General features: G+C 37.7%; 2 protein-coding genes across 7 annotated transcripts in view; both read left to right on the top strand.

Moving 5' to 3' along the window:
- Positions 1–4,351, top strand: part of TTC21B (tetratricopeptide repeat domain 21B) — a 49,529-nt gene extending 45,178 nt beyond the window's left edge. For all 5 annotated transcript variants that reach the window (XM_075431100.1, XM_075431099.1, XM_009934074.2 and 2 more), the window contains one exon: positions 36–4,351. In XM_075431100.1, the coding sequence (XP_075287215.1) occupies positions 36–113 (78 nt within the window). In that variant the 3' untranslated portion in view covers positions 114–4,351. The remainder of the gene's footprint in view (positions 1–35) is intronic.
- A 521-nt stretch (positions 4,352–4,872) lies between these two features.
- Positions 4,873–25,049, top strand: GALNT3 (polypeptide N-acetylgalactosaminyltransferase 3). 2 transcript variants are annotated; one of them, XM_075430078.1, is made up of 11 exons: positions 4,873–4,953; positions 14,067–14,664; positions 15,393–15,565; positions 16,782–16,931; positions 17,190–17,424; positions 18,190–18,307; positions 18,693–18,893; positions 19,983–20,114; positions 21,045–21,146; positions 23,597–23,749; positions 24,236–25,049. In XM_075430078.1, the coding sequence occupies exons 2-11, from the start codon at positions 14,153–14,155 to the stop codon at positions 24,356–24,358; spliced, it is 1,899 nt and encodes a 632-aa protein (XP_075286193.1). In that variant the 5' UTR covers positions 4,873–4,953; positions 14,067–14,152; the 3' UTR covers positions 24,359–25,049. The 2 variants fall into 2 exon arrangements, with proteins under 2 accessions (XP_075286193.1, XP_075286195.1); XM_075430080.1 differs by lacking the exons at positions 23,597–23,749; positions 24,236–25,049 and adding an exon at positions 21,526–21,714.
- The last annotated feature ends 454 nt before the right edge of the window (positions 25,050–25,503 follow it).

The following is a 25,503-nucleotide window of genomic DNA, read 5'->3' as shown; positions in this document are numbered from 1 at the left end:
ACACAGAACTTTTGGATTGTTTTGTCTTTTGACAGGTTCTTGAAGCACATCCAAACTACCCAAAGATCAGAAAGGAAATACTTGACAAGGCCCGTGCATCACTAAGAACGTGAATTTTTTTTTTTTTTCATGACTCATGGACTTGTTTGTTTAATCTGACTTTGGAATGATTGAATTAAATAGTGCAGTGACAGAGACCAAATCAGCACAAAAGTATTGTGAATATGATTAACTTAATTGTACTAGAGATCTAGGTTATTTTTGAGAAAAATCTGCAGTCCTGGAAGAAATTGTATTTATTCTCATTTGGGAGAGAATACTGCTTTACAAGTGTGCTGTGTAAAGTGTCACCCAGCAATCATAAAAAAGTGTCATCAGCATTATAAAACTGTTTTAAAGCGTATAACTCAGTATTTTGTTTTGTCCATTTGAAATAGCACTCACAACAGGAGCCTATCCTGTCTAGTGCAGCTGCGTTGTTAAGATGCTGGATTTAAGTTCGTGTAACCCATTTATTCATAGTTAGTGTAATCTTTATTGCTGCAGTTGTATTTCTACAATATGTTTTTTTTTGCTTTTACATATACTATAAGCATGCTTTATGTTTTTAATCTTGAAGAAACAACTATATTCATTGTTCTCAATGAAACCTTAATTTTTAATGAAAATTTAATATTTAAAATTAAGATCTTATGCAAATATTCAGTAAAGGCTTTTGTTCAAGTCTTACACAGAATTATTTTCTACTCATGCTGTCTACTGTCCACCTGTCAAATTTCCATGAAGAGAAATGTTTGACTTTTAATTTGGAATGTTTAGTCTTTCAATATTGTATGTGTAGACAGCACAGTCATATGTGCAGAAGTTAGCACTCATTTTGTTTACATATAAAACGCCTTTTTGGAGAAATTGTTTTGACTACAGGGGATTATGATCTTGTCTCACATACAGAATATACCTGTGGATCTGTAAGGGAGAAAGAACATAAATGAATGAGAGGAAGGAGAAGGATCGGGGTTTTTTGTGAGTGATGGAGAATTTTTGAAGGAACAAATGCCTAACAAGAAACACTATTACACTGCTGTATTTGGTTTTCAAACAGCAATTGATGTTGTATGTATTTGACTATAAAAGTAATGTTTTGGCATGAGAAGAGAATCACTTAATACTAGTGATTAAGTTTCTTAAAATAACCAATTTCAGTTTCCTTGTGAGATAATTTTAGCTTTTCACGTTGACATTGTCTAAAGTCACTTTCACTTGAATTTTGGGTTTCTTTTTTACAACAACTGAGTGTTAAGGCTACAAAAGGGAGCCTGTTTACAATCTTGCTTATCAATAACTGGGTGCTGTATCTTGGGTAGCTTAATAGGCTTGTTTCCTAAATAGATTGACATGCATAATTTATGCAATGATGCTACCTACTGGTGGTTTCCAGTCTCTGCATTCCAGTAACTTTTGAGCTGTTGGTCAGCTAAAGTACAATTAATAGATGCGTCTCAGGACTGTAACACTTCTGCAAGTATTGTGTGAATATTAAAGTTGAGAAAAGACCCAGTAAGGGGCCTCTCCTTCCCCAGTGAACCTTGAAACTTACGCTGTAGCCTTATCCCTTCTGTCTGAGTACTGGCAATCAGTGTATACGTAACTGTACCAGGCACAGTACAAGCTCCCTGTTTTTTGCCTGCACGTTGTCCAGCGTAGTAGAGCTCTGAAGATGATAGTTTAAGAGACTGGGGAGAAAACGATAGTATGGGAGTGAAATGAGGAACATGGAAGGATCTGGAAAATGCTGAGACTGAAAGGAACTGTAAGGGAGCTGGGCTGTGGGGATCAGTAGGCTATGAATTCTTAAACTATGCTGGTTAGCTTTTTTCCCCACTGCTCAAAGAACAAGTACATAGCCCTTATCAAGGCAGTTTCTAGTAAAACAGCATTTCTTTGTACACAGCCCTACTCATACAGGATCAATGTGGTTTTGCTTCCTCAGTAGCATTGGAATAACATTTAGCTGAAGTTTAGAATAAAAATAGATGGTTTTATACCAATACATGCAAGATGTTTTCAAAAAAGGCAAGACTAATCTGCATCTACATCTACTTTATTTTGTTTTTATCGTGAGGATAACATGTACATTACCCTTTCATAAGATGGGTAACAGATTAGGTCATGACAATGATAAAACACAGAAATTAGTTGATAGAAGCTGAACTGAGACTTTGAGCTTTTTGTGGCTAACTTTTAGTGAAGACCTTTATGCATATACTATGCAGGTAAAAGATTTCCAAATTGCTGATTAGCCATCTTGAGCATATCTAGCCACTAGTGTCTTTTATGGATGAGGTCTTCAAGAGAAGAGTGCAAATGAGGCACATCTTTGGATTTCAGCTTAAAAAAAGGAAGGGGGGGGGGAAAGGTGGCTATAAATAGTCCTTTAGAGAAAAATCTTGCTTTAATATAGTATTCCCAGAATAAATAAATAGCCTTTCCTTTTCGCTTTTGATTTCTATAAGCCAATTTAAGTCTTTCTGTCCTTACTAAATCTTTTTTTACTTTCTGTGTAGAAGGAATGGCTTTGTTTCATGTCTCTCTACTCCAACTAATTGAGAGTGTTAATTTCAGCTTTCCTTCTGCTTTTACAGTTTCTTATTTTAAAAATGCGTGTTCTGGTAGCTTTTTTTAGCCTGTTTCTTAACAAATGGTTTTAAAAGGAAGAGACTCCTGGGATGCAGGGAAGTCAGTAATGCTAATTTCAAAGAACTGCAGTCTTCAGTGTAGTGTTGCTTAGCAACCCATCTTCCAGTTTTGCCTTTGATGAATAAAAGGGGAGAAGGAAGCTGTGTTTTCTATTGATTCATTCATTGAAACTGGAAATCTAAGCATTATGTAGCTATAGCAACATAAGCCCTAGGTGTCTCTTCTCTCTTGCCCCCCCTTTCCTCTGCAGGTACACAATGCCTACAATATCTTGTCAAGGCTACATAAACATATTTGGTAACAGTGTACTAAATGCTTTTGTTTTTAATTCCCTACTGCTTTTTTCAGATTTGTACCAATACTAGAAACATGGTCTAGAAAGTATCATTAGGTAAAAGGGTTAATATAATTAGCTGAAATAACTAAACTAGCAAGACTCTTCTAGTCTATTTTTCTGTAAGTAATATGCAGGTTTTTCCCCTGTTTTTGGACTAGCTTTTGACTCTTGCAAGTCATTTCTCAAATGAGGCTACACCATTTTTTAGAAAGGCTCATAAATCGGTTAGCTCTGGTTTAGTGACCTAAACCTTAATCTTCTTAGCCATTAGATGAGTGAGTAGCGTTATAAACAGAACAGTTTAAAGTTTATAGCGTTAAGAGAATTGGTTGAAAATTTTCTGAACGAATTATGTTTGAAAGTGGTCCAGAAGACATTTCAGGGAACTGTTGATAGTGGGGATGGATTCTAGCTCTTTGGGAGGTGATCGTAAAGAACTCAGTTGTGTGTTCCCTATGCAATGCTGAACGGGAAAAAATAGGAAAAGAAATTAAGGAAAAATTTCACTAGCAAGTGCTTCTCCATCAGTTTGTGGCTATGCGACTTGTTAAAGCAAGATCGCTGTTTTGTCAGTTTAGGCTCCTTACAACTGTGATTTGGATTTCTGGCTTCATTCACTCTGTGGTTTTACCTCTTGCTTCATCTTGTGATGAAATCAGAACCTTTTCTTTTTCTTTTTTTTTTTTTAAACATTGACCTGGCTTAATGTTTAGAGTTGGACCGTTACTGCAAAGTCACATGCTTTTATCTCAACTAAAACTTTGTTTGGTAATTACGTGACATGGTGCTTGCTAAAAGAGGAGCTAAGTGAATGGTCCAAACCTTGTTCTGAAGTACACTTTCTTTAATGAAGGAGTCCAGTATGCCTGTTAGAAATTGGCCTTATTTGAATTTTGTGCTACAGAAAGGTGAGTGTTGGCTGTGTGTGTCTGGGGTGATGTGGTACTTGCAGTGCGGTTCAGGCCTTGGCTTTCAAAGGCATAAGGAAGGACTTTAACATGCTGGAAATACCAGAACGTATGAATGGTGATTAATTCTGGGCTTCCTGAGGAAGATGAAAATGTTTTTGTCACGGCTATAGAATAACTACTGCCACCTCACTGTGTGTTTGCTGACCAAATTCACCTACCTGCAGTTCAGCAAGCTGAACAAAGTCGACTTTGGGGTGCTGGGCTGAGACTGGAATTGTGCTGCTGCTGTGTGAAAGAGGGAAGAAAGGGAGACTCTGTGCGATGCTGAGGGAAGTTGAGAGCAAACTTTGCGTGATTATTACTTTTTTTTTTCTCTCCCCCTCCCCACCATTAAACCATGCTTTCATAGAAAAGTGATTTTGTGTCTGTCCCTCTGGGAAACTTTGCGTTGTGAAGGAAGGGAACGCAGCGTGAGCCCCTTTCTCTCAGCCTCTGATCTCACCTCTCAGGGATTTTGTGTTCTGTTTCCCGGCAACGCGGGCCGGGAGCGCCCGGGCGGACCGAGCGCTGGGAGAGCCCGCGGCCCCGCGCCGCGACGCTCAGCGCGCGATCTCTGAGGGGGGGGTCGGACCACGCGTGGTGGTGCGCGCCAGGTAACCGCCTAACCGTCGCCCTTCCGTGGGGTGCGAGAGGCGGCGCGGGACGGGACGGCCCACGCCGCTGGGGGGCTCCCGCCCCCCTCCTCCCCCTCAGCCCGCCGGCGGCAGCCGCCTCGCGCACCTGGGCGCCAGGTGAGGGCGGGGCAGCGCGCAGGCGCAGGGCCGGCCGCCCGCGCGCACCTGGCGGCCGCTGAGCGGAAGCCCGCGGCAGGCCGCCCGCCTTCGGCCTCCTCGCGCCGTGGGCGGCCTCCCGGCCGGGGCGGGAGCAGCGGGGCGGCGGGGGAGGGAGCCGCGTTCTCTCTGCGCCCGCAGCGCGGGCAGCGCCGTCGTCTTGCTCCCGCCGGACGAGGTGAGCGGGGCAGCCGCGGGTCGGGGGGAGCCGCTTCTCCTTAGTTCACCGCCAGCCCTCCGGGTGCGCGGGGCGCGGCGGGCGGGCGGGAGGGAGCCGTGACCTGAGGGAGAGGTCCTGAAGCAGATGAGGGGCTGGGGCCTGCCCGCACGATCCCCCTCGGCTACCCCTGCGTCTACCCCTTCGCACGCACTGGCCCCCTCTCCCCCGCCCCCCAGCCACGCACATTCTCACACGCCCCAGACGCGGTCCCCTCAAATCCCACCGACGCAGCCAGTCCCAGGGGGGTTTCCAGCTGGCCGGGGACAGCCCAGCCCTGCGAGCGAGCTCCCTCTGGGCCCGCGCGAAACGGGGCGAGGAGCTGAGCCTGCGAAGAAGGAGGCGGCTGCCTGGCAGCTGGGCGGACGGGTCTCCGGGAAGCGCTGGCACCCGGCCGACCGCACCGTCCAAACCAAAAGTATTGACTGAGGGAGGTGTCTCTTGCCGCGGGCTGATCCCGCCCAAGCATTTGTCCGCGGTACCGCACTGATTTGATAACAGCCGGGTGATGGTTTCATTGCGTACGTTGCCGGATTCTTCTGGTCTATTTCATCCGGTATGAAGTGCTTTGAAGTTAGTAGGTTGACTCTTTTCTCCAGCGGTTTGTTAGTCTTACTTCCACACGGCAGGTGACGGTACTTCGGAATGTTTTGTTGGCTTTGGAGAACTGACAGGAAAAGTGAATTTTAACATTAAAAACTTAGGTGTCATAGATTCTTTTTTTTTTTTTTTTTTAATTTCGTGTAAAATGTGCATGTACAAAGTAATATTAATTAACGTTTTCATTGGTTAAAAAATAACTTACTGGAAATATGAATTTTATGTTGCATCTCAGTAGTGTTTTACATGTTAGTATTCTGTGACAAAACAATTTATTTTCTTTAAAAAATTATGAAATATATTGATCTATTTAGTCTTGCCTAAAGCCTGTGTCAAGCTGCTGAGCTGAGCAACAGAGATAGACTGAGACAAAACAGCCAACTTCATGGCTTTTGGTTTCTTTTTTCAGCTAGCTTTACTCAGTGGCCTACTCAGTTTGGCATCTGCTACTGTCATCTCGAGGCTTCTCAATAATACAGCAAAGTGAAAATTAAGCTAGTTACAGAAAGCCCAAGTTACTATTTTTGTTACACTGTGGGAAGGAGCAGAAGACCAGTTTTCCTCCTCCTCATAACTGGTGGTGCCGTTTAAATTTGCCGCTTTTTTGGGGGTGGGATAACACCAATGGCAGCTTGGATATCTTGACTTCCATCAAAATAGGAACAAGATATAATTGCTCTGTCTGTGACGTTTCCCCAGAGCCTGTGGTTCTAGCTGACAAAATGTGTTGCTTTGAGATGTTCCTTTTTGCTTTGCATAAACTTCTTGTCTGCTCTGTCTGCTCCATATCTAGTGCAGGGCTTCCTTCCGCCTTCTTTGGAATCAATGTAGAGAATCATGTTCGTAATATGAATTGCCAGTCAGATGAGTGATAAGTTTCTCCTCCTAATCTGCTCATTTCTGTGCCTGTCTTCTAGGAGATTTGGAAGTGCCTCAAGTTTCTAGGCCATGAAATGCTACATTTTGTCCACTCGCGTGAAGCATGATTTTATTCACTCGCTCTCTGTCTCGCCATTGTCTGATTTTTCGTAAGATTCACTGATATCATGTGCCATAGGAAACAGTTGTACTTACAAACAGAGAAATCATGTCACAAAACTACTGACGGTGACTTAGTAATTAAATTCTATAGTCAAATGACTGTTTTGTTGTTAGGTAAGATTATTCAGCAGTGAAATGTAGCTGGAAAAGAACCGGTCAAGTGGGGAGAGGAGGAAAGCAAAGATACCTTTGGGAGATTCTGACAAAGATTAGTTTAACAGTCACTGACACAGTAAACCTCAGTAAATCTCAAAAAATCCACGAGGAGACTTGCTTTGCTTTACACATCATTTAAACAACTTAAACTTTAAGCCCAATTAGGGTGTAAAACTGATTTCAAGCCCTGCACTTAATGCTCAGATGTTCTTATTATCTTAGAAACATTACTACAGTCAGGAAAACAAAACAAAACATTCCCTTGGTTATGATCCAGAGATTATTTTCTGGTGCTTAAAGTGAAAATTGGACACTAATCCTTCTAAGTTAAAACAGCACTTTACAGCTGCTATGGTGCTCGCTTGTCATCATGGCATTTTTAGGGACAGTCTAAAATGGTTTTAACAGAGGCCCAAACCAATGTGGCCAAGAAAAAAAGGAAACTGCAGAGTTCGGTGAAATCTAAGTTTAAGTTGAGTTCAGTGCCTGTTTATAGTCCCAAGACTGAAAAATAAGTCATAAATATTTTTTATAATACATGGTTACTGTATACTTCTAATATGCTATCTATTTTTACAGGGAGCTATCTGTCTATCATGTACAGTGCTTAGCTGTAGAAAAACAGTAGTAATGCTCATTTTGAAAGAGTTTTTGGAAGCGCTTCTGTTAGAATGCATAGAATGAGGGGCGTGGGGGGGTTACATTTATTTTTTTAACCTCAAAGAAACTGCTCAAGAAGGTAGTTCAGCTTTACAAAGTTGTATTCCAGCTAGGTGTTCTGGGCTGCTGCCACTCGGAATTTCTTCAGCCTATTGTGCTGTCATCCAGTTAGAGCTTCTGATTTTTCTGTAGTAATCAGTGACGCAGATTACGTCCAGTCTTTGTTAGAATAATCTGTGCCCTTAATGTTTTTAAAACTAAGATTTAGGAACTGAATACGTTTAGTATTCGTCTTAGCAACTTACGTTTTTCAGGAGTAGAACCACATTTCCACTGGCTGAGCTTCAAAGAATGTACCCGGAGGAACAGTATCTGGGATTTGTGAATCACTATTTCTTCTAGGTATGTGTGCCCTATCTAGGAGTGTATTCAGTATGAATTCTTAGTGGAACACATAGGAAAGTCTCTTTTGTTGCAAGTGTAGAGATAGAAACTGGACAGCTGATTCTGTTTCTCCTTTTCACGTGAAGCCTTTAAATTCTATACACTTCATTTCATAATTTGTTCCTTTATTTAAGCCAAGGGCTAATATTCTGGTAGAACAGTATGACAGTTTGTTAAGCAACTGTTTTAATTTTCCCCAAATTCTGAAGTGCTTTTGCATGTTTCTGATTGTATGGACAGCCTTTGTATTTCACATTCAGCTAAACCTGTATGAAAAGTTCACTCCAAATAGGACATTTCTTAGTCTGTCACAAGAGGTGGTAATGAGAGTAGGTGTTCTTCTAGAAAGTGGAAACAGTTCAGTGATTTATTCTTTTTTTTTTTTTTTTCTGTTAGAAAATAATCTGTTTCCGTGGTGGTAGAAGACGAGAATATCACTTACCAAACTGATTATTTCAGTAGCTGATGTTTTAGTAGCATGTACATTGGCATTCATGCAAAGAAAACAAAAAGCCCTGTCTAGAATTTTTAGATTCAGAAATACCAGTGGTGAAAGTAGCACTTCTTAGAGGTAAAGTATGCCAGAGTATGTAATCATGTATCTGTGGCAGACTTTTGATGATTTGGTGAGAACAGTTGATCGTGAGTGTCAGGTCTTTTTTTTCTAAAGAATTTGTTCAGTGTTTTCATTTACACACCCACTTTTGTATATACTTTGTAAAGATTGTATACTTAGATAACCAAAAATAGACAGCCTTTTAATTAGACTGCTCCTGGAGTTACAGGAAGAAATGAGATTAAGGGTGAAGCAAAGTTGTGTAGTTAAATAGTTGTGATTAGAATCATTCTAAATGGTTTTTTTTTTCCTATTTTACTCTTTTTTAGTTGTTTTTTTCTTAAGTATTTTTTTGTATTTTTTACTTAGTATTTTATATTTTCCTCTTTTTTTATGTTCCATAAGCAACAGTTTCAGGAAACACTAGAACCCTATTTAACGTTCAGATAAAAGGGAAGCAGATTATAAAACAGTTTTATTATAAACACTGAGTTCAAGTATATTGTTGATAATAACCCAAATAAATTTCTCCTCACTGGCATGGTCTGAAAGAATTTCTGCTGATTTGGGTTATCTTGACATTTTGATTAAAAAAAAAAAATTGTCTACAGTGTTGTTCAGACCAAGCTAACAAAAAGTCAGAGTTGTCTACATGTTGGCTACTGTAGTGAGGCTTTCTTGTAAGCCAGAGTTTTTGCAGACAGTCTGACATCAGAGTTAGTGGGTGGCATAATGTAGCATAGACTCTGTACTGAATTCATACACTACCCATATGATGTGGTTTGAAATAGTGTGGCAGCTGCTTTTTGGCACGGCAGCGGCTTTTTGGCACTTCTAGAAGACTTTTGTAGTACATGTTAGTTTTCTGGTTGTTTTCTTTAAAAAAAAAAAAAAAATCCAGCTTCTGATGATTGGGGCTAATTACTTCAAAGTGCTGTAACAATCCAGACTACTATTAGTGAAAATAACACTAATTAATATAAGTCACCTCAGGGAGTTTAATCATGCCATGTATTTTTTCAGCGTGTCCTGGAGGATGGAACCGTAGCTTGGTCTGTTTTTACTGACATTGCTATGCCATAAAAATGTGTGAGGCATTTGTGGGGAATAAAGATTGTATTTTTGACTACAAAATTATCCTGGTAAAAACCCTATGGAAGATACAGCTTTCATGGTAAAATTTCTTGGGACAGTGTAGTCTGTGTTCTGGAAAGTCCTACTGTTTCATGCAACAAAGAGCTCTTCTCTTACTGTAAGCAGTATCCCTATCAGATATTTTGTCAATAAAACTACACTTAGCATTTGTAGATATCAAGAGTTTGCTGTACGTTTGTGGCAGACAAGCCTGTGTTTGTCTGCTTCACCTCTGCTGCACATAATACCCCAAGGCTATCACCTGAGCCTTTTCTTTGAAAAAGAAACATCACTTGCACTTGTTTCTGTGCACAGCATGCTGCTGTGTATGCTACTGGAGCGTAGTAACCCACATTGAAAGGGTTAAGTTGTGTAGCTCTGTTGCACAAGCCACTTAGGTGAGTTGTCTTTTCATTTCTAGGGACAGACACGTTTCATCTGCTGTAGTTAGACCTGAGCAGCCAAGATAGATGTATCCAATACAAGGAAATACGTTGTCCAAAAGAAATATGCAGATAAAAGAAAATACAGTTGCATAGGAAAACAAATGCTGAATGTATTGCTCTGTATTCTTGATTGCTCATTAGGTCTGCTCATTCTAGTCTTCAATGACTTACTTGTGTGAAGGCAGATGTATGCAAAACACAGGTAGTGCAAGAAATATTCTGAATGGGGTTTAGATTTTGGCTACTTTCATTTACAGATATCTTGACTATTATGTTGAGTACCGTAACAATTTGTATATGCTCAATTTTTGCAGAAAACAGTCTCAAATGAAAAATAACAGTAATTTAGTTTAAGTTTTTGGTAAAATGTACATACGTACTTTTGATGTTTTGTGAAGAATAGGTTAGTGTGTCGGCATCAAAGCCAGCAGCAGCAAAAGTCTGAAGTATATGCTAAAAATCCATGGAAGAAATCTTTGGTATTTTCTAGTCCATTTTTCCTTTTTGTTGCTGGAGACAATGAAGCCAAAGTTCATGTAGTAAACATGAAATTGGAAAAAAAAATTATGATGTATTAAGTGTAACATAAGTAAATATTGCTGTGTTAATTGAAATGCAGAAGATGTATTAAGGAAATCTGACAACTGCAACTTTAACTCTCTAAAGTAACGGTTAAATTAGTTAGACTTCTCTGGTACTAAGGCAGATGACAGATATGTAGCCATACTATGTAATTTTTCTACCCTTTGAGTAGTCTCATGCCAGCTCATTAAAACAAAAAGAGACATTCTGAAATATTTGACTCAAATACTGATGAAGTTCTCAAATTTAAGCATAATGGCAGTGTAAAATAGTCAATGTTGCTGTATAGAATTTACTTTAATCTCTCTTCTCTTGACATATCTTATACCATCATGTTCATTAAAGCTTAACCTTTCTCTTGTCATGGACAAATTTAAGTCTCTTTGCCAAGAGGAGGAGGCCCAGAGGAAGTTGGAGAACATTGTTGCATGTTTAGTGATATAAAAAAAATTTGAGGGCAACAATGTTCGGAAACAAACCAACCAGCCAACCTGCCTCCCTTGCCAGGTGTTTGCTGGATTGACTGTGCCTAATGACTCCTTGTGAGATAAAGTTGTCAGCCCTTGTGATATTAAGTACTTAAAATATAAAAAAAAATGTGGTTTTTTTGTTTTTTCTATTTGAGCAACATACATTTGTATTGCTTATTGATTCCTAAGCTTTAAGATTTACTAATACCGTATGTGTTTGTACATGATGCACTGAGAAACAGTAGTGGGATTTTCTTTTTTATGGTGTTACAAAAACATTCCTGATTAACAGGTTGCAGAGGCTGTAGACTCTGGCAGCACCCTTGCAGATTTAACAGTGGTAGTTTTACAAGTTACAGTTTTCTTGCTGGGTGCTGATCTGTGCGTATGCTTAGTGTTTTACATTGTGTATTGCATTTACATGGCGAGGTTGGGAGACAGGTGGTGGGGGTGGCTCTGTGAGAAGAGACCAGGGGTTGACCCTGTGCCAGACACAGCAGGTTCCAGCCAGCTCTAAAATGGACCCACTGCTGGCCAAAGCTGAGCCACCCAGTGTAGCAGCTGGTGTCTCTGTGGTAAGGTATTTAAGAAAGGGTAAAAAAAGCTGCAAAGCAGCTTTGAGAGACAGGAGTGAGAAAAATGTGAGAGAAACAACCCTGCAAACACCAAGGTCAGTGAAGAAGGAGGGGAGGAGGTGTTCCAGGCACCGGAGCAGATATTCCCTTGCAGCCCATAGAGAAGACTATGTTGAAGCAGATTGTCCTGCTGCAGCCTGTGGAGAAGACCACAGTGAAGAAGGTATTTCTCTGCACCCCGTGGAGTACCATGCTGGAGCAAATATCCACACTGCAGCCCACGCAGGACCCCGTGCCAGAGCAGGTGGATATGCCCTGAAGGAAGCTGCAGTCCATGGTGAGCCCATGCAGGAGTAAGATCCTGGCAGCACCTGCAACCTGTGGATGACCCATGCTGGAGCAGTTTTTGCTGAAGTACTGTACCTGTAGAAAGGACCCATGTTGGAGCAGGGTAAAAGTGTGAGGAGGAAGGAGCAGCAGAGATGAAGTGTTACAAGCTGACCTCAACCCTCATTCTCCATCCCCTCTACACCACTTGGGAGAAAGGAGATAGAAGAGTGGGGAACAAAGGAGTGAAGTTGAGCCTGGGGAGGTGGTTTTAGTTTTGTCTTTGTTTCTCACCATCCTACTCTATTTTTAATTGCCAATAAATTAAATTAATCATCCTTGAGTCTGTTTTCGCTGCAACAGTAATTGGTAAGTGATCATATTTGTCCTTATCTCAACCCATGTGCTTTTCCATCTTATTTTCACCCTGCTGTTGTGTTGAGGAGGGGGAGTGAGAGAGTGGCTGAGTGGGTGTCCGGCAGCCAGCCAAGATCAACACACCAGACATTGCGAGAAAACAAGGCATTTTTTTAATCTGGAAGTTTGGTAAAGTGGTTGCAATCCTTTCACTGGGAAAGAAAGTTTTTATTCTCAGTGTATAAGTATTGGTAGTGCTGAAAAATTTCTACTACAATAAAGAAAAATGAGGAAATAATGTGACACACAAGTGAACTGAATATTTTTTATGGGTTTTCTTGGAAATTTTGTCAGCCTCGTGAAGCACATTTTTGGTACCTTTTAGTATCTATATGGTAATGCTGTAATCAGCTTCCCCTCTGCATTCTTATAACAATAGCTCTAGGTAAAACTACTATGGTTTGAATGTATGGGTTTATTAAAAAAGCTGACATAAGCTTTGAAATAAACTATCATGTGAACAAGTCTGGATGCTTAACTTATCCTGCAAATTCTTGAAGGAAATCAGCTGGGGTTTTTTTCTGTTTTCTAGAAGTTATATCTCTTCTGTGTATATGTTATTCCAATTAAGAAATGCAGAATCTATATTTATTTCAAAGGATGAAATAGAAAAGTAGTTTCTTGCAATTCTGTGGTCAGTAGTTAGCAAGTGGGAGTTAACTGTGGCTTATATCTAGATGCTGGTTATTTCTTTTCTCAGTTCACATACATGCAACTTACACAAAAATAAAGATGTGCTTTGAATTCAGGCTGATTCCTATTTTTCCCTTTCTTGTAAGCTGCCAGTTTTGCAGATGGAATTTAATTCAAATCAGTTGGATACTGGTAGTCCTTAAATGTTTTTCATAGATTCCCATCTTTGAAAGCTGCTGAATAATTGCTTGTCTGTGAAAAAAAAATAGTGGCAAAATTCTGGAAAGAGGAGAGCTCTTTGACATGTTCTTGATGAATTGCAGCAGCACATGCCAGAAAATGCAGTACAAGTGAATGAAAAAAATATACAGAATGATTACTTGATCCTCATGCTAAATTAACCTACTCCAAATTACCTGTGTTAAGTCTGCATTGAACATGTATACTAGATCACTAATCTAAAAATTTCCCAGTTGAAGTATGATTACTTAAGTCTGATCTTGAAATGGATTTTTTTTTTAATATTGCAGATTTCCAAATTGTTGAAATAAGTTGATTGAGAAATCCTTCCTGTCTTCATAGTTCACTTTTTATGTGGATCTTTGTTACGTACAACTTGAACTTACCATATTGATTCCATCTGTTTTCCTTCTATCTGATAATTCAACTAAAACTCTCTGCTTCTAGAAGACTTAAAACAACACTTTCCTCTAATTTTAAACAATTTTCAAGATTCAGAAGAAAATTAATGTGAAGTCATGGTACTGTGTAGAAATAGTGTTTTATTCTTAGTGGTATGTCTGCTTTCTGGTTCTTCCATTTGAAGTGCATATAAAAAAACAACACAAAACAGAAAACAGGGAAAGTGCATTTTGGGTATCTTACAGATAGGTTTGACGTATCTTTAAGTGATAGACATATAATGTTGGATGGTTGGGAGTTGTGAATTAATTTCTGTCCATTCATTTCTTGTCATTTTACATTGTTGAATAGACTAGATGTCTAAATTAATACTTTCTGTTTTAATTTACAGGTGTTATATTTTCAAGAAATGATGTGACCTACTGGAAGAACATCTTTCACAGAAACTTGTGCCTTGTGATAATTTTTAAAACTAGAATGGCTTTGAAAAAAACACCTAAACTATTCAAGAAATTATTTTTTCACTGGAGACTGTGGAAGTTTAGCATTATTGTGTTTGTCTTTCTGGTATTTTTATTTTTACTACAAAGAGAAGTCGGTGTTCAAGATTTTAAAGATGAAGCAGGGATTGAGCCAGTTGTTGGAAAGAAAAGTCATGTATTAGGTCTCATGTTAAATGCTATGAACAATATCAAAGGTGCAAAGCCAAAAATGCAGATAAAAGCACCTGTTAGGCAAACTAAGATTCCTGGAGAGAAACACTGTTTGCCAGGACATTATACTGCAGTGGAACTGAAACCCTTTCTAGATCGACCCCCTCAAGATCCTAATGCTCCTGGTGCTTCTGGTAAAGCATTTAAAACCATCAACTTAAATTCAGAAGAACAGAAAGAAAAACGGCGTGGAGAAGAAAAACACTGTTTTAATGCGTTTGCAAGTGACAGGATTTCTTTACACCGAGATCTTGGACCAGACACTCGACCTCCTGAGTATGTTGAAATGTGTATGTCCTGACAGTTGAAAAGTTGTCAGAAATGGAGACTGCAAAGTGATTTCAGTTCAGCATTAGATGATAGTTTAGGAAAGTCTCCTAGCTATATGTAACAATTGGCTGTACGTAATGATCCATAGTGCCAAATCCAGGAATATTTAGAAAGGCTCACTTCTTTCACGGTTTTGAATTCAAAGTAACCATCTTTAAATAAGGTTTTCTGCTTTTGCCTTTAAGCTGCAATTTCTGAGTGACTTTTTGGAAACTGCGAAGTTTTACTTAGAAGAAAACGAAAAATGTGGTTTAAACTTTGTCCCAATTTAAACACCTTTTCCCTCCCCCTACTTTGTTTTGGGTTTCAACAGTAATGGTGACTTAAGTCTGATTTTGCAGCTTAGTATCTGCTGCTCTCAGTAGAATAACATTTTTTTCTGAAGACCCGGGTGTTATATGAAACCCACTCAAATGTTTATGAGACAGAAGCAGAATTGAGTCAGTTGTTCAAGTGGAATTCTTATTCATCATATTTTTAAAAAAAAATTTTACAGATTCTCCAAGTGAAGCACCTGCCTTTGTGCTCCGAAACTGGGATAGGAAGTGGAGAAGCTGAAATATTGAATGTCCGTACTTCTAAAGCTTTGTACTAGAAAGAGAATGATTTCTTTCAAGAGTTTAAGTCAAACCTTTTTGTCCATTTTGTAACATTTGACGCTTTCTTATCTGTAGATGTATTGAACAAAAGTTCAAGCGTTGCCCGCCATTGCCAACCACAAGTATTATAATAGTTTTTCACAATGAAGCATGGTCCACTCTGCTCAGAACTGTTCATAGCGTGATGTATACATCTCCTGCCATACTGCTAAAGGAGATTATTTTGGTGGATGATGCCAGTGTAGATGGTAAGAATATTTCTATTTTCTCTTTATATTTTTTTTGTAAATTTAAAACGTTAGGATTGCAGCTAAATTGGTTAAAAGAGGCTCTCTCTTTACCACCATTAACATGTGTAATGGTATTCTAAGTGGGTTTGTTCCCTTCTTTTTCTATAAAATATAAAATAGTTCTCCCCCATCTTTTTTTCCTAAGGTAGTCAAATATGAGATTCTTGTCCTCTAAAAGGTTTTTAAACCCCATTTCTGATTATTCCAATTCTAGTGCTGCTTAAACTGCATAACTGGTTGCATGACAAGTAGGTCTGTAATTTGTGCTTCAAACCAATTACAATTTCTAGAACAGAGTATCCAAGCAGAAATTGGCCAATCCTTGTAGCAATTTGCATTTTATCATAGGGATTGTATTTATGCAAATTAATTTCATTAATATGAAGGGAAATGTCTTTCCTAGAAAGTGTAATTACTTAATGGAAAAATAATCTTCAGTACTCATGCTGACTGCCAAAAATAACTGAATATATACCAAGTGTGATCACAAATGCAAGTTCAAAAAACTTTAGGTGCTTAACTTTAGATGAACGTGTCTATATATACATGCTTATATTAATGTATTTACACTTTTTGCAAGTCTGTATTTAGTATATTGACACACTGGGATGTGAACTATGCTCAGTAGTACAGTTTAATGCTAAGGATGGGCAGAGGAAGGAAGATGATGTGGGATGTTTAATGAGGGACGTGGGGTTGCTTCTCAAATTTTGCTTATTTAAAGAGTTTATGTGGCTTCTGTTGCTGTTGTAAATGTTGTAGCCTTTGAAAACTGTATGTAAAATGTGCCATCATTATGGAAAAAATTTGCATGTTCTGCAGATAACCGGAGTAAGTAGGTACATGAATCATCTCCTCTGAAAATGGATTTGAATTGATACTCAAACTGTTAATACTGCAAAAGAGATGAACTAGTGCATGTCCCTTCACTTTTAGAATATTTTTAGTGTTCCGTCTCCTGTTCTCTGCCAGTCAGCTCTTCCTACACTCCCACCCCCAACAAAACTCAGCCCCTAAAAATAATGTTCAACAGTCAGGAGTTGTTTACTGCTTTGACGCTGAGGTCGTTCCTGGGATTAGTGTGAATTGCTTATCCTGTTAGTTTAATAAAGTAAAATTTTAGGTAGTGGCATGTATATACACTGAATATACTGAAACTGATTTCTCTTTCTAGAATACTTGCATGGTAAACTAGATGAGTATGTGAAACAATTTCAAATAGTTAAAGTAGTCCGTCAAAAGGAAAGAAAAGGTCTAATCACTGCACGGTTGTTGGGAGCTGCAGCAGCAACAGGAGAGACCCTTACATTTCTGGATGCTCATTGTGAGTGTAACCTGTAACTGTGCCAGGTCTGGTTTATAATGCTGTTGTCTTTGATTTAACATTGCAGATGTTTTTAAGAATTATGAACATTAGTGATGTATCATCTTTCCTACTGATATTTTATATTACTGAAAGTATAATTAGCAATGCTATTTAAAAGCAGTGCATATTGGCTTGCTGTGGGCATGTTGAAATATTCTCTCTGTACTACTTTATAGCTGAGTAAAAATTCAGTGCTTGTTCTCATTTTCTCCATAGGTGAATGCTTTTATGGCTGGTTAGAGCCATTATTGGCAAGAATAGCTGAGAACCCTGTCGCTGTTGTAAGCCCTGATATTGCTTCTATAGATCTCAATACTTTCGAATTCAGTAAACCATCTCCTTACGGGCATAGCCATAACAGAGGAAATTTTGACTGGAGTTTGTCATTTGGATGGGAGTCTCTTCCTAAACATGAAAATAAAAGAAGAAAAGATGAAACCTATCCAATTAGGTAAACATAATTTGAATAATATTTTAAATCATTCTGTTTTCATGGGTTTTTTTGTTATGAACAGCAGTTTGTAAATTAACTAGTTCTTCAGATAAGTATGATCTGAAGTCTTAGCATCTGACAGTTTTTATACTACTTGCTTCAAGAACCACACTGTAAATTTTAAAGCTTTCATAAAAATATAGCCTCCTTAAGACAGTAATTTCTCTGTAGGTAATCCTTTTTTCTACATACACTAGGAACATAATAAGCAATTTCTGTATATTTTTTTCATCAGGAGGGAGGGGGGATAGGAGGCTTACAAATAGTTCTTTTCAGAGACAGTACCGCAGATTCTGGCTCCTCATTCATCATCCTTGAAAGGATGACAACAAAGCTTCAGAGCACCAAAATAATAGACTGTTACAGCAGTGCATTTGACAATAGCTTTACATGCTTTGGTCACAGACAGGTTACTGGTCTGGAGGAGTAATAACTTTGCTTGATATCCTCCATACAGAGAAAATACGTTATTTTTCCTTTTATATCAGCATTCATTAGTCTAGACCGGTTGTTAATAAATGACAATAAAACTGTCAAATGAGATTCAGTGTGGGCAGATTTAATTGCCTGAAGGATATCTATGCCAGGAAAACGTATCAATGTAGTAAAACACTGACAAATGCATAGAAACTTCCTAGAACAGTTATACCATGTTTTTACATCTATATTTAAAATACTATTTAATTGAATCCTGTCTTCCTCAGTAAATTTATTTTTTTGTAGAACACCTACTTTTGCTGGAGGTCTCTTTTCAATTTCAAAAGTCTACTTCGAACACATTGGAAGTTATGATGAAGAAATGGAAATATGGGGAGGTGAAAACATAGAAATGTCTTTCAGAGTAAGTTTAGCTACTTAATTAGCAGTGGTCTCTATACTGACAGTGTACAGGATTTTTGAAGACAAATTAGTATTAGATCTTGACTTCTCTGCTGAATCAGCCAGCTAGGACATGGAAAATGAATTACTAATGACCTATGAAATAAAATACAAACATGCTCACTGAACTGGTATTTGTTATTTTTTTAAATGTGTTTAGGGTTGATAGCTGAAATGTACATTTCCAGGGTTTACCTGATTAGGAAATTCCCTTATGGTATGCCTGATAAATGCATGCTTATTAATGATTTGGAGTTTTTTCTGGTGAATAATAACATTGCTGGACTTTTTTTTCCACCCTCTTAATTCTAATTGCAGTGCACTTACACAAAAAATGTTATTATTAGGTATGGCAATGTGGTGGACAGTTGGAGATCATGCCTTGCTCTGTTGTTGGCCATGTCTTTCGCAGCAAGAGTCCCCATACTTTCCCAAAAGGTACTCAAGTGATCACACGTAATCTAGTCCGCCTTGCAGAAGTCTGGATGGATGAATATAAAGAAATATTTTACCGAAGAAACACAGAGGCAGCAAAAATTGTGAAACAAGTAGGTGGTGGTGGTGGTATTAGAAATCACACTTGCTGCGTTGAAAGTTTTGGTGAGCAAAAGTTATTTATTGACAAAGTATGTAAGGATTGTAGATATTTTAATGAAAAGACAGTTCAGTTTGCTTTATGCTGTAGCCCTAAAAAACATGAAAAAACGTTTGGGCAGTGATAGTGTTGTTTTGTGTGGTGGGTTTTTTTGATTGGCAGCATTTTTTCATACATTCTCTAAAATCCTGGGTTGGTTGCATTGAGCAGCAACTGCAACTAACGGAAGAGCATGAGAAAAGCTACTGAGCATAGAAAATGCAAACAAAGTTATTTTTTGCAGTGAGAAACATAATGTCTCATTAGTCTCAAGTCGCTTACTGTTTTTACTTAAAAATTGTTCTTTAGTTGCAGAATAAAACTCATTCAATGATAGATATCCATCCTATCTTTATCTGTTTGAAAATTTAAGTTACATTCCGGGGTTTTGGGTGTCAGTTTGTTTATTTTTGTAAGTTTTCTGGAACTTTGGTCTTTCACCAGCTGGAATCTAGAGATTTCTTTGAGAAGCTGTTTTTAATCCTGTCATATGATAAATTTTTGTGATTATTGTATCATTAATAGCATTACATTTCCTGAGCATCTTTAGCAGCTAGACAACTGAATTTTGCCTGGGGGATTCTGCATTGTACTGACTGTTATGCTAATTATTTAATTAATCCAATTCATTATTTCAGCTCACTCTTTTTAGTGAGATCAGTTAGCTTTACAGCTGTCATCAGTGTGGTCTTGTTTGTACTTTCCCACTTCATGGCACTGTGTTAAAACTCTCTTGGGAATAAGCATACTTATATTGTTTCCATGTTGCAATGTAATTTTCTTGCACGTGGTTTGAAATGCTGCAGGCAGGATGTCAGTGGTGTTATGACACTGAAAAACAAACAGCAGTAACTGTACTAGTACAGTATTTTTTTAAAAAAATCAACAGATGAATCTTAAAACTTGTTTAATGCTACAATACAGAATATCATAATTTATGTAGACAAAATTAATATTAATAACATTAGTATATTTCTCATGCTTACTTCCCTTCCTCTAACAGAAAACATTTGGAGACATCTCAAAAAGACTTGATTTAAAGCAGCGTCTGCAGTGTAAAAATTTTACCTGGTATCTCAGTAATGTTTATCCAGAAGCATATGTGCCAGACCTGAATCCTTTGTTTTCTGGATATGTAAGTTTAATTTTAATTGTTTTCTATAGTCTTCCATAATCCAGGAAGTTTGCTTCTCTTTGTGCTGCCTTAGCCATAGTATTTACGTTTTAGCGATCTCTAACTGCTCTAGGGTCTTCTGTGCCTAGTCTGGACAAAGAATCTCTTCTGTATACCTTGCTATTTGAATATTGTATAGTGTTGTCAGTGGCAATATGAAATTTAAGCAAAGCATCTTGATGACTAACAGTAACCTTGCTTAAAGGGATCTTACAACCTGCTAAGATAAGCAGCATTCTGCCAGTTAAAATGGCACAAAAGTGCTGAGCCAGTGATGAGAGATTTCCTGAATTATCAAGGTAAATCTAGCTTTATATGGTAAGAAGTTGAGAGAATTTTTAGTTCATGTTAATAAGGAAAACTGGACAGCTGTTTACTTCTCAGAATTAGGTTTATGATGAGGAAAATATGTGTTTATAGGTATACGTTGTTTTTCTTAAAGACCATTGCATTTCCTGTGCCAAATAACTTCTTAGACATTGCATTGCTAAAACAAAAAAAAATTAAATAACTAAATAATTCTTAGCTTGAGGTGAATGTGAATGTTTAGCATGTATTTACAAATAAAACTTCCCCTTCCTCCAATTTTGAATATTTTATGTGTATCTCTTCAAATTGTAATTTGAGTAACAGTAACTGTGTACACCAGTAGCCTAATTATTCACACTGTGTGGCTATAGACAACCAGAATGTAGTTACTAGGGCTTTTTAGAAAAGATTAACTGAGAGACTAGGATTTTTAGATTCAAGCAAAGTAGAAAGTAAAAATGAACTAACAGCTGCAACTGTTGTTAAGCTAAAGGTTAGTTTTGTATACAAGTGAGACAGTTTAATTTTTTTGTCATCCCCACTGAGCTTTTCTTTTTTTTTCTGATAACATCCTTTCTTTAGCTAAAGAATGTAGGTAACCACATGTGTCTGGATGTTGGTGAAAATAACCATGGTGGCAAACCACTGATTATGTATTCTTGTCATAGACTTGGAGGAAATCAGGTAAAATATTTAATATCTAATTTTTATGATCTATTCAGCTGTAACTTTACCATATTAAAGCTTTTAATTTATTTTAGAGAAATGGACTAATTTTTAATGTGCAATTTCTGTCTCTCTTTCTTTTTTTAATTTTTTTTAAGTTAATTCCTATATATATTGTTAAGGGAAATTTCATACTGCTCTTCATGTTGTGTCCCCCTTCTAACACTTTATGTTCAGCATACAGATTCAGATTTTTAACACAGTTGCACTGCTCACTTGATCTCTTCTTTCTGTGCAAAACCTTTTCATCCTTCCCTTACTGCTTTCTTGTAAGTGCTGTCTTCTTAGTTCTTCCTTTCCTTATGCTTCCTCCTATTGCTTCTTTCTCTGCCACCAGGACTCGTACTGTCAAGGAGGATGTTGGTGGGAATCCGGCCAATGGGAGACCAAGTGGCCAGACCTGAGCCACCTTCCATATCATGCTTGCAGCCTCATAGTGTGAGGTCAAAGTGGTTTATCCTGTACTGGCTAATGCAAGTGAATAATATGATTGAATTCATCCAAGAAGAGCTCTCTTTGATGCATAGCTCTTGGAGGCAGCAATGGTGCTCTATTTATTCTACAATATGACTTGCAATAGATGTCAGATACTGAATTCTTCAGGCACTACTGTAATACAAGTAAAAGTAACATCTTCTTTCCTGCCCAGAAATGAACACTTCTCTGTTGCCTTAAAGAGTTATTTGGTAAATAAAATTTATTATCTGTAGATCCTGAATAACTAAAGGTCAACAAAGATTTACAATTTTTTGTTGGAATATAGTTGTAATTTTTATTTCCAAAAAAATCTTCAGTCTTAAAAGCTATCCACTGATAGCACCGTGAAAACTCAGACACATGATCCCAGTTAGTTGATGCTTTCCTAATCAATTTTTGTGGGAGATGGAATACTGTCTAGATTAACAACTACCCAGTTATGTTAGCTTCTTACACTATTGAACTTTTTTTTTATTCTTTTGTGGATTAAAACTATATTAGCCTTCTGCATTGTCACAGTCATTAATGCAGGAACACTGTACCAAGGCATTGTATTAAGAGATCTGCTGTATGCTTCTGTTGTCATCTCTCTCTGTTATCTTGGACTGTACTAAAACTCAGTGCTTTCAAGTGGTGTGTTTTTTGTTTTTTCTCCTGGCATAAAATAACAGTCTGATTCCCTTTAAATGCCAGCCTTCAGAAAATTTTAATATAGGTTTTGCTGGTAATGCTCAAGAGATGTGCATCTTTGCTTACTTGATCCTTCTTATTACAGTACTCTGTTTTCAGTTGGTTTATGATCTTTACCGGGCTTTAGCAGTGTAGGCTGAAATTTTCCATGCTACCTTCTGTCTTCGTCCATATATTTGAGATCGGAGAAGGGAGCAGAAAGAGAGAACCTAGTTCTCAGAGTTATACATCAATTGTTTATCATTATTCTGTTTTAGAATATTCTGGGGCTGGGAACATGTCCATCTCAATAGCATCTCAGTATCCAAAATTAATGAATTTTTAAACTTAGCTTTCAAGTCAGGGCTTGCAGTGATTTTGGAGTTCAAAAGACAAATCAGAATAGATTAAGTCAGAGAACAGACATAAAGTACATTATTATGTCTGAGAGCTAAGTGACTAAGCAGGTCACTCCTATCGGCACTCAACGTTACTCCCTGAAACAGGTATTCAGACTGAAGAGAGAGATGCCTGTTTGTTCCTCAGTGCTACTCCCATTGATGCCAAGGCAGTGAGGAGGCAGAAGTTGACCCAGTTGGACAGGTAGTTGAAAGCCACAGGGAGCTAACTGAGCCTGGTCTTAATAGTTAAAGGAAAGATATGGTGAAGGCGGCTGACATATGGAGCCAAGAAACAGAGGTAGTGGGATGTAATGAGAGGAACTCTGCCGTTTAATGAGGGAGAAAATGAAGAGGCCAGGATGGCAGGGTAGGACTAGAGGTATAAAAGGACAGCTGTGTCAGTAACTGTTAGAATTAAGTCCCTGTTAAGACTGGAATTCTAGCCTAGAATTCCTAAGCCTTAAGAGTACGCTGCTGTCAGGAAATAATGGTAAAATGAACTCACAAAATACAGACAACTATCTCCACTCTTCAGTTTTTCTGTTTGAATTTTGTGTGATTCCTGGGGGAGCAAGTAGTGAGATCTTGCATCATAATGCATATGCACCAAGTGTCATTTGCAATTTATAGATTTAAGTACTTCTAAATGTATTCTATTGCATTAGTATTAAAAAATGTTTTTGGTTTTGTAAACACTTCTAAAGCACGTATGCTAAAAATCAGAGAATTTTTCTGTAGTCTCAAATTGTGGAGTAACAGAAGAGTTCTATTACTTTGTGTATTGCAATTTCAAAGGGTTGATTTAGTTTAATACTCTTGTTTCTATTTATTTACTGAAATTTTAAAACATTATTTAAATAGTACTTTGAATATTCTGCACACCATGAAATTCGACATAACGTTCAGAAGGAGCTTTGTCTGCATGCTTCTAAAGGACCTGTGCAACTTCGCGAATGTAACTACAAAGGCCAGAAAACATTTGCTGCTGGAGAAGAGCAATGGCTGCATCAGAAGGTATTTAGACTGCGCAATAAATTGGCATTTTTATCAGTGATCTCTTATGTGAGTTAATATTTGATTTCCAATAAATGGGAAAACACCAACAAAACAAAAATCTGAAGCCAAAAAGGAGTAAGTCTGTTTCTGGGAGGAAAATGTAGATCATTTCAACTTTTCAGTTACCAGATCAAAACTTGACGATTTCACTATTTTAAATGTGAAGTAGTAATGTCACTTACAAAACCAGATGATATCCTGTAGTGTGTTTGTCTGAGCATCCACCTGGAAGTCAATCCAAATGTTTTGTATCTTCTAAAATATTTTAAAAATTTTCCTAACAAAACAAGTTGATGCTTGCATGCTACTCATATTTCTTAGCTAGCCCCCCTCTGCACTATCTGTATGATCTGACTCTTTAACAACAGTGAACTTGGGAAAAAACAAAGTGTGGGGGGGGAAATAGTAGGCTCATTGTTTGTTCACTTTTTTTTTTCACTTTAGGATCAAACTCTGTACAATGCAGCACTACATATGTGCCTTACAGGAAACGGAGAGCATCCGAGTTTGGTATCCTGTAATCCATCAGACACCTTCCAGAAGTGGATCTTTGGCCAGAACAATTAAGATTTTATATTTATAGGCCAGGAGCATTTTATTAAAAAAAAAATCCATTCTGAACTGTGATCATATATGTATACTGCATTTTTAAGTGGTGCATAATTTAAATGCAAAATGTTTAAACGGTTTCTTGTCCCTCTTATTTAAGTTGGATATAAAATGTGTCATTAGAGATTCCCTAGGACTCTGTTATACCAAAGATGATTGAGATCCCAATTAAGAAAAATGTTTACAATATTTCTATGATAAGACTTTATATGATGACCACTGATTCATGGATCCTATAATCCTCTTTCACCGTGGGGACCATATGTATATTGTTTTTCCACATATTGTAAGTACTTCTGAAGAAGACTAGTTTTCTCTGTAGAGTTACGAGAAATTGTTGTATGCTGTCTAAAAACCAAGACACTTTATATGTATATTTTTATGCTTAATGGTTGACTTCATTTATTTTTTTTTAATCGTTTACTCAGTGAACCTTCCTCAGTATTTTTTAAGTTCCTTCACTTGAAAAAAGAAACATTTAACCTTCAGTTTAAAGCCAAATAGGCTACCACACTGTGCTCAGCTTCTAGCAAGTCAATTCTTCTATTGTAGAAGAAAAAATCATTTTCGCTGAAATATGTATGTGTGATTATTTTAATGGAAAATCTTCTTATTCTGATATTAATCTCCTTTTGTTTAGCCAAAACTTTTTAATGGGTTTTTTATATTTTACAAACTTTAAAATTTATGACAAGGTTATATTGTAATAGATTTCTGAGCTGCTTAACATTAACACAATTTTTCAGCATTTTGCTCGTTACTGCTTTTAAATTACAAGTTGTCTACTAAAACCATTTTTTTTCTACCTTTTAGTGATTTATGCAATGTTTACCCTAACAGGTTTCTAATGTTATCTGTACATAATTTCTTTTGTGAACAGTTGCGTGTTTATTTTTTTTTTCTTGTTGCTGTTTCCCCTTTTACAAAGGATTGACCTCAGTTTTATCCGTCCAGGTGAAACCTTGGCCTTCCTAACTATTCCGCTAGCTCTTTCCATGAAATAATGTATTCTTGTAAGCATCTACAAGTATATTCAATAGATCATGTAGAGCTATGACTTCATAAATGGCCTTCCTTTAAGTAATTAAATATATATATATTTC

Source organism: Opisthocomus hoazin, chromosome 9 (assembly GCF_030867145.1).
Source record: "Opisthocomus hoazin isolate bOpiHoa1 chromosome 9, bOpiHoa1.hap1, whole genome shotgun sequence".
Lineage (NCBI taxonomy): Eukaryota > Metazoa > Chordata > Aves > Opisthocomiformes > Opisthocomidae > Opisthocomus > Opisthocomus hoazin.
The sequence above is the reverse complement of the archived record's forward strand: the minus strand, read 5'-3'. Positions and strand labels throughout refer to the sequence as shown.

Excerpts from the sequence above, each read along its gene's own strand:
- GALNT3 (XM_075430078.1), top strand. The coding sequence starts at position 14,153 with ATGGCTTTGAAAAAAACACCTAAACTATTCAAGAAATTATTTTTTCAC. Across the intron at positions 14,665-15,392 it reads CCAGACACTCGACCTCCTGA|ATGTATTGAACAAAAGTTCA; the intron begins GTATGTTGAAAT and ends TCTTATCTGTAG. Across the intron at positions 18,308-18,692 it reads ACATAGAAATGTCTTTCAGA|GTATGGCAATGTGGTGGACA; the intron begins GTAAGTTTAGCT and ends TGTTATTATTAG.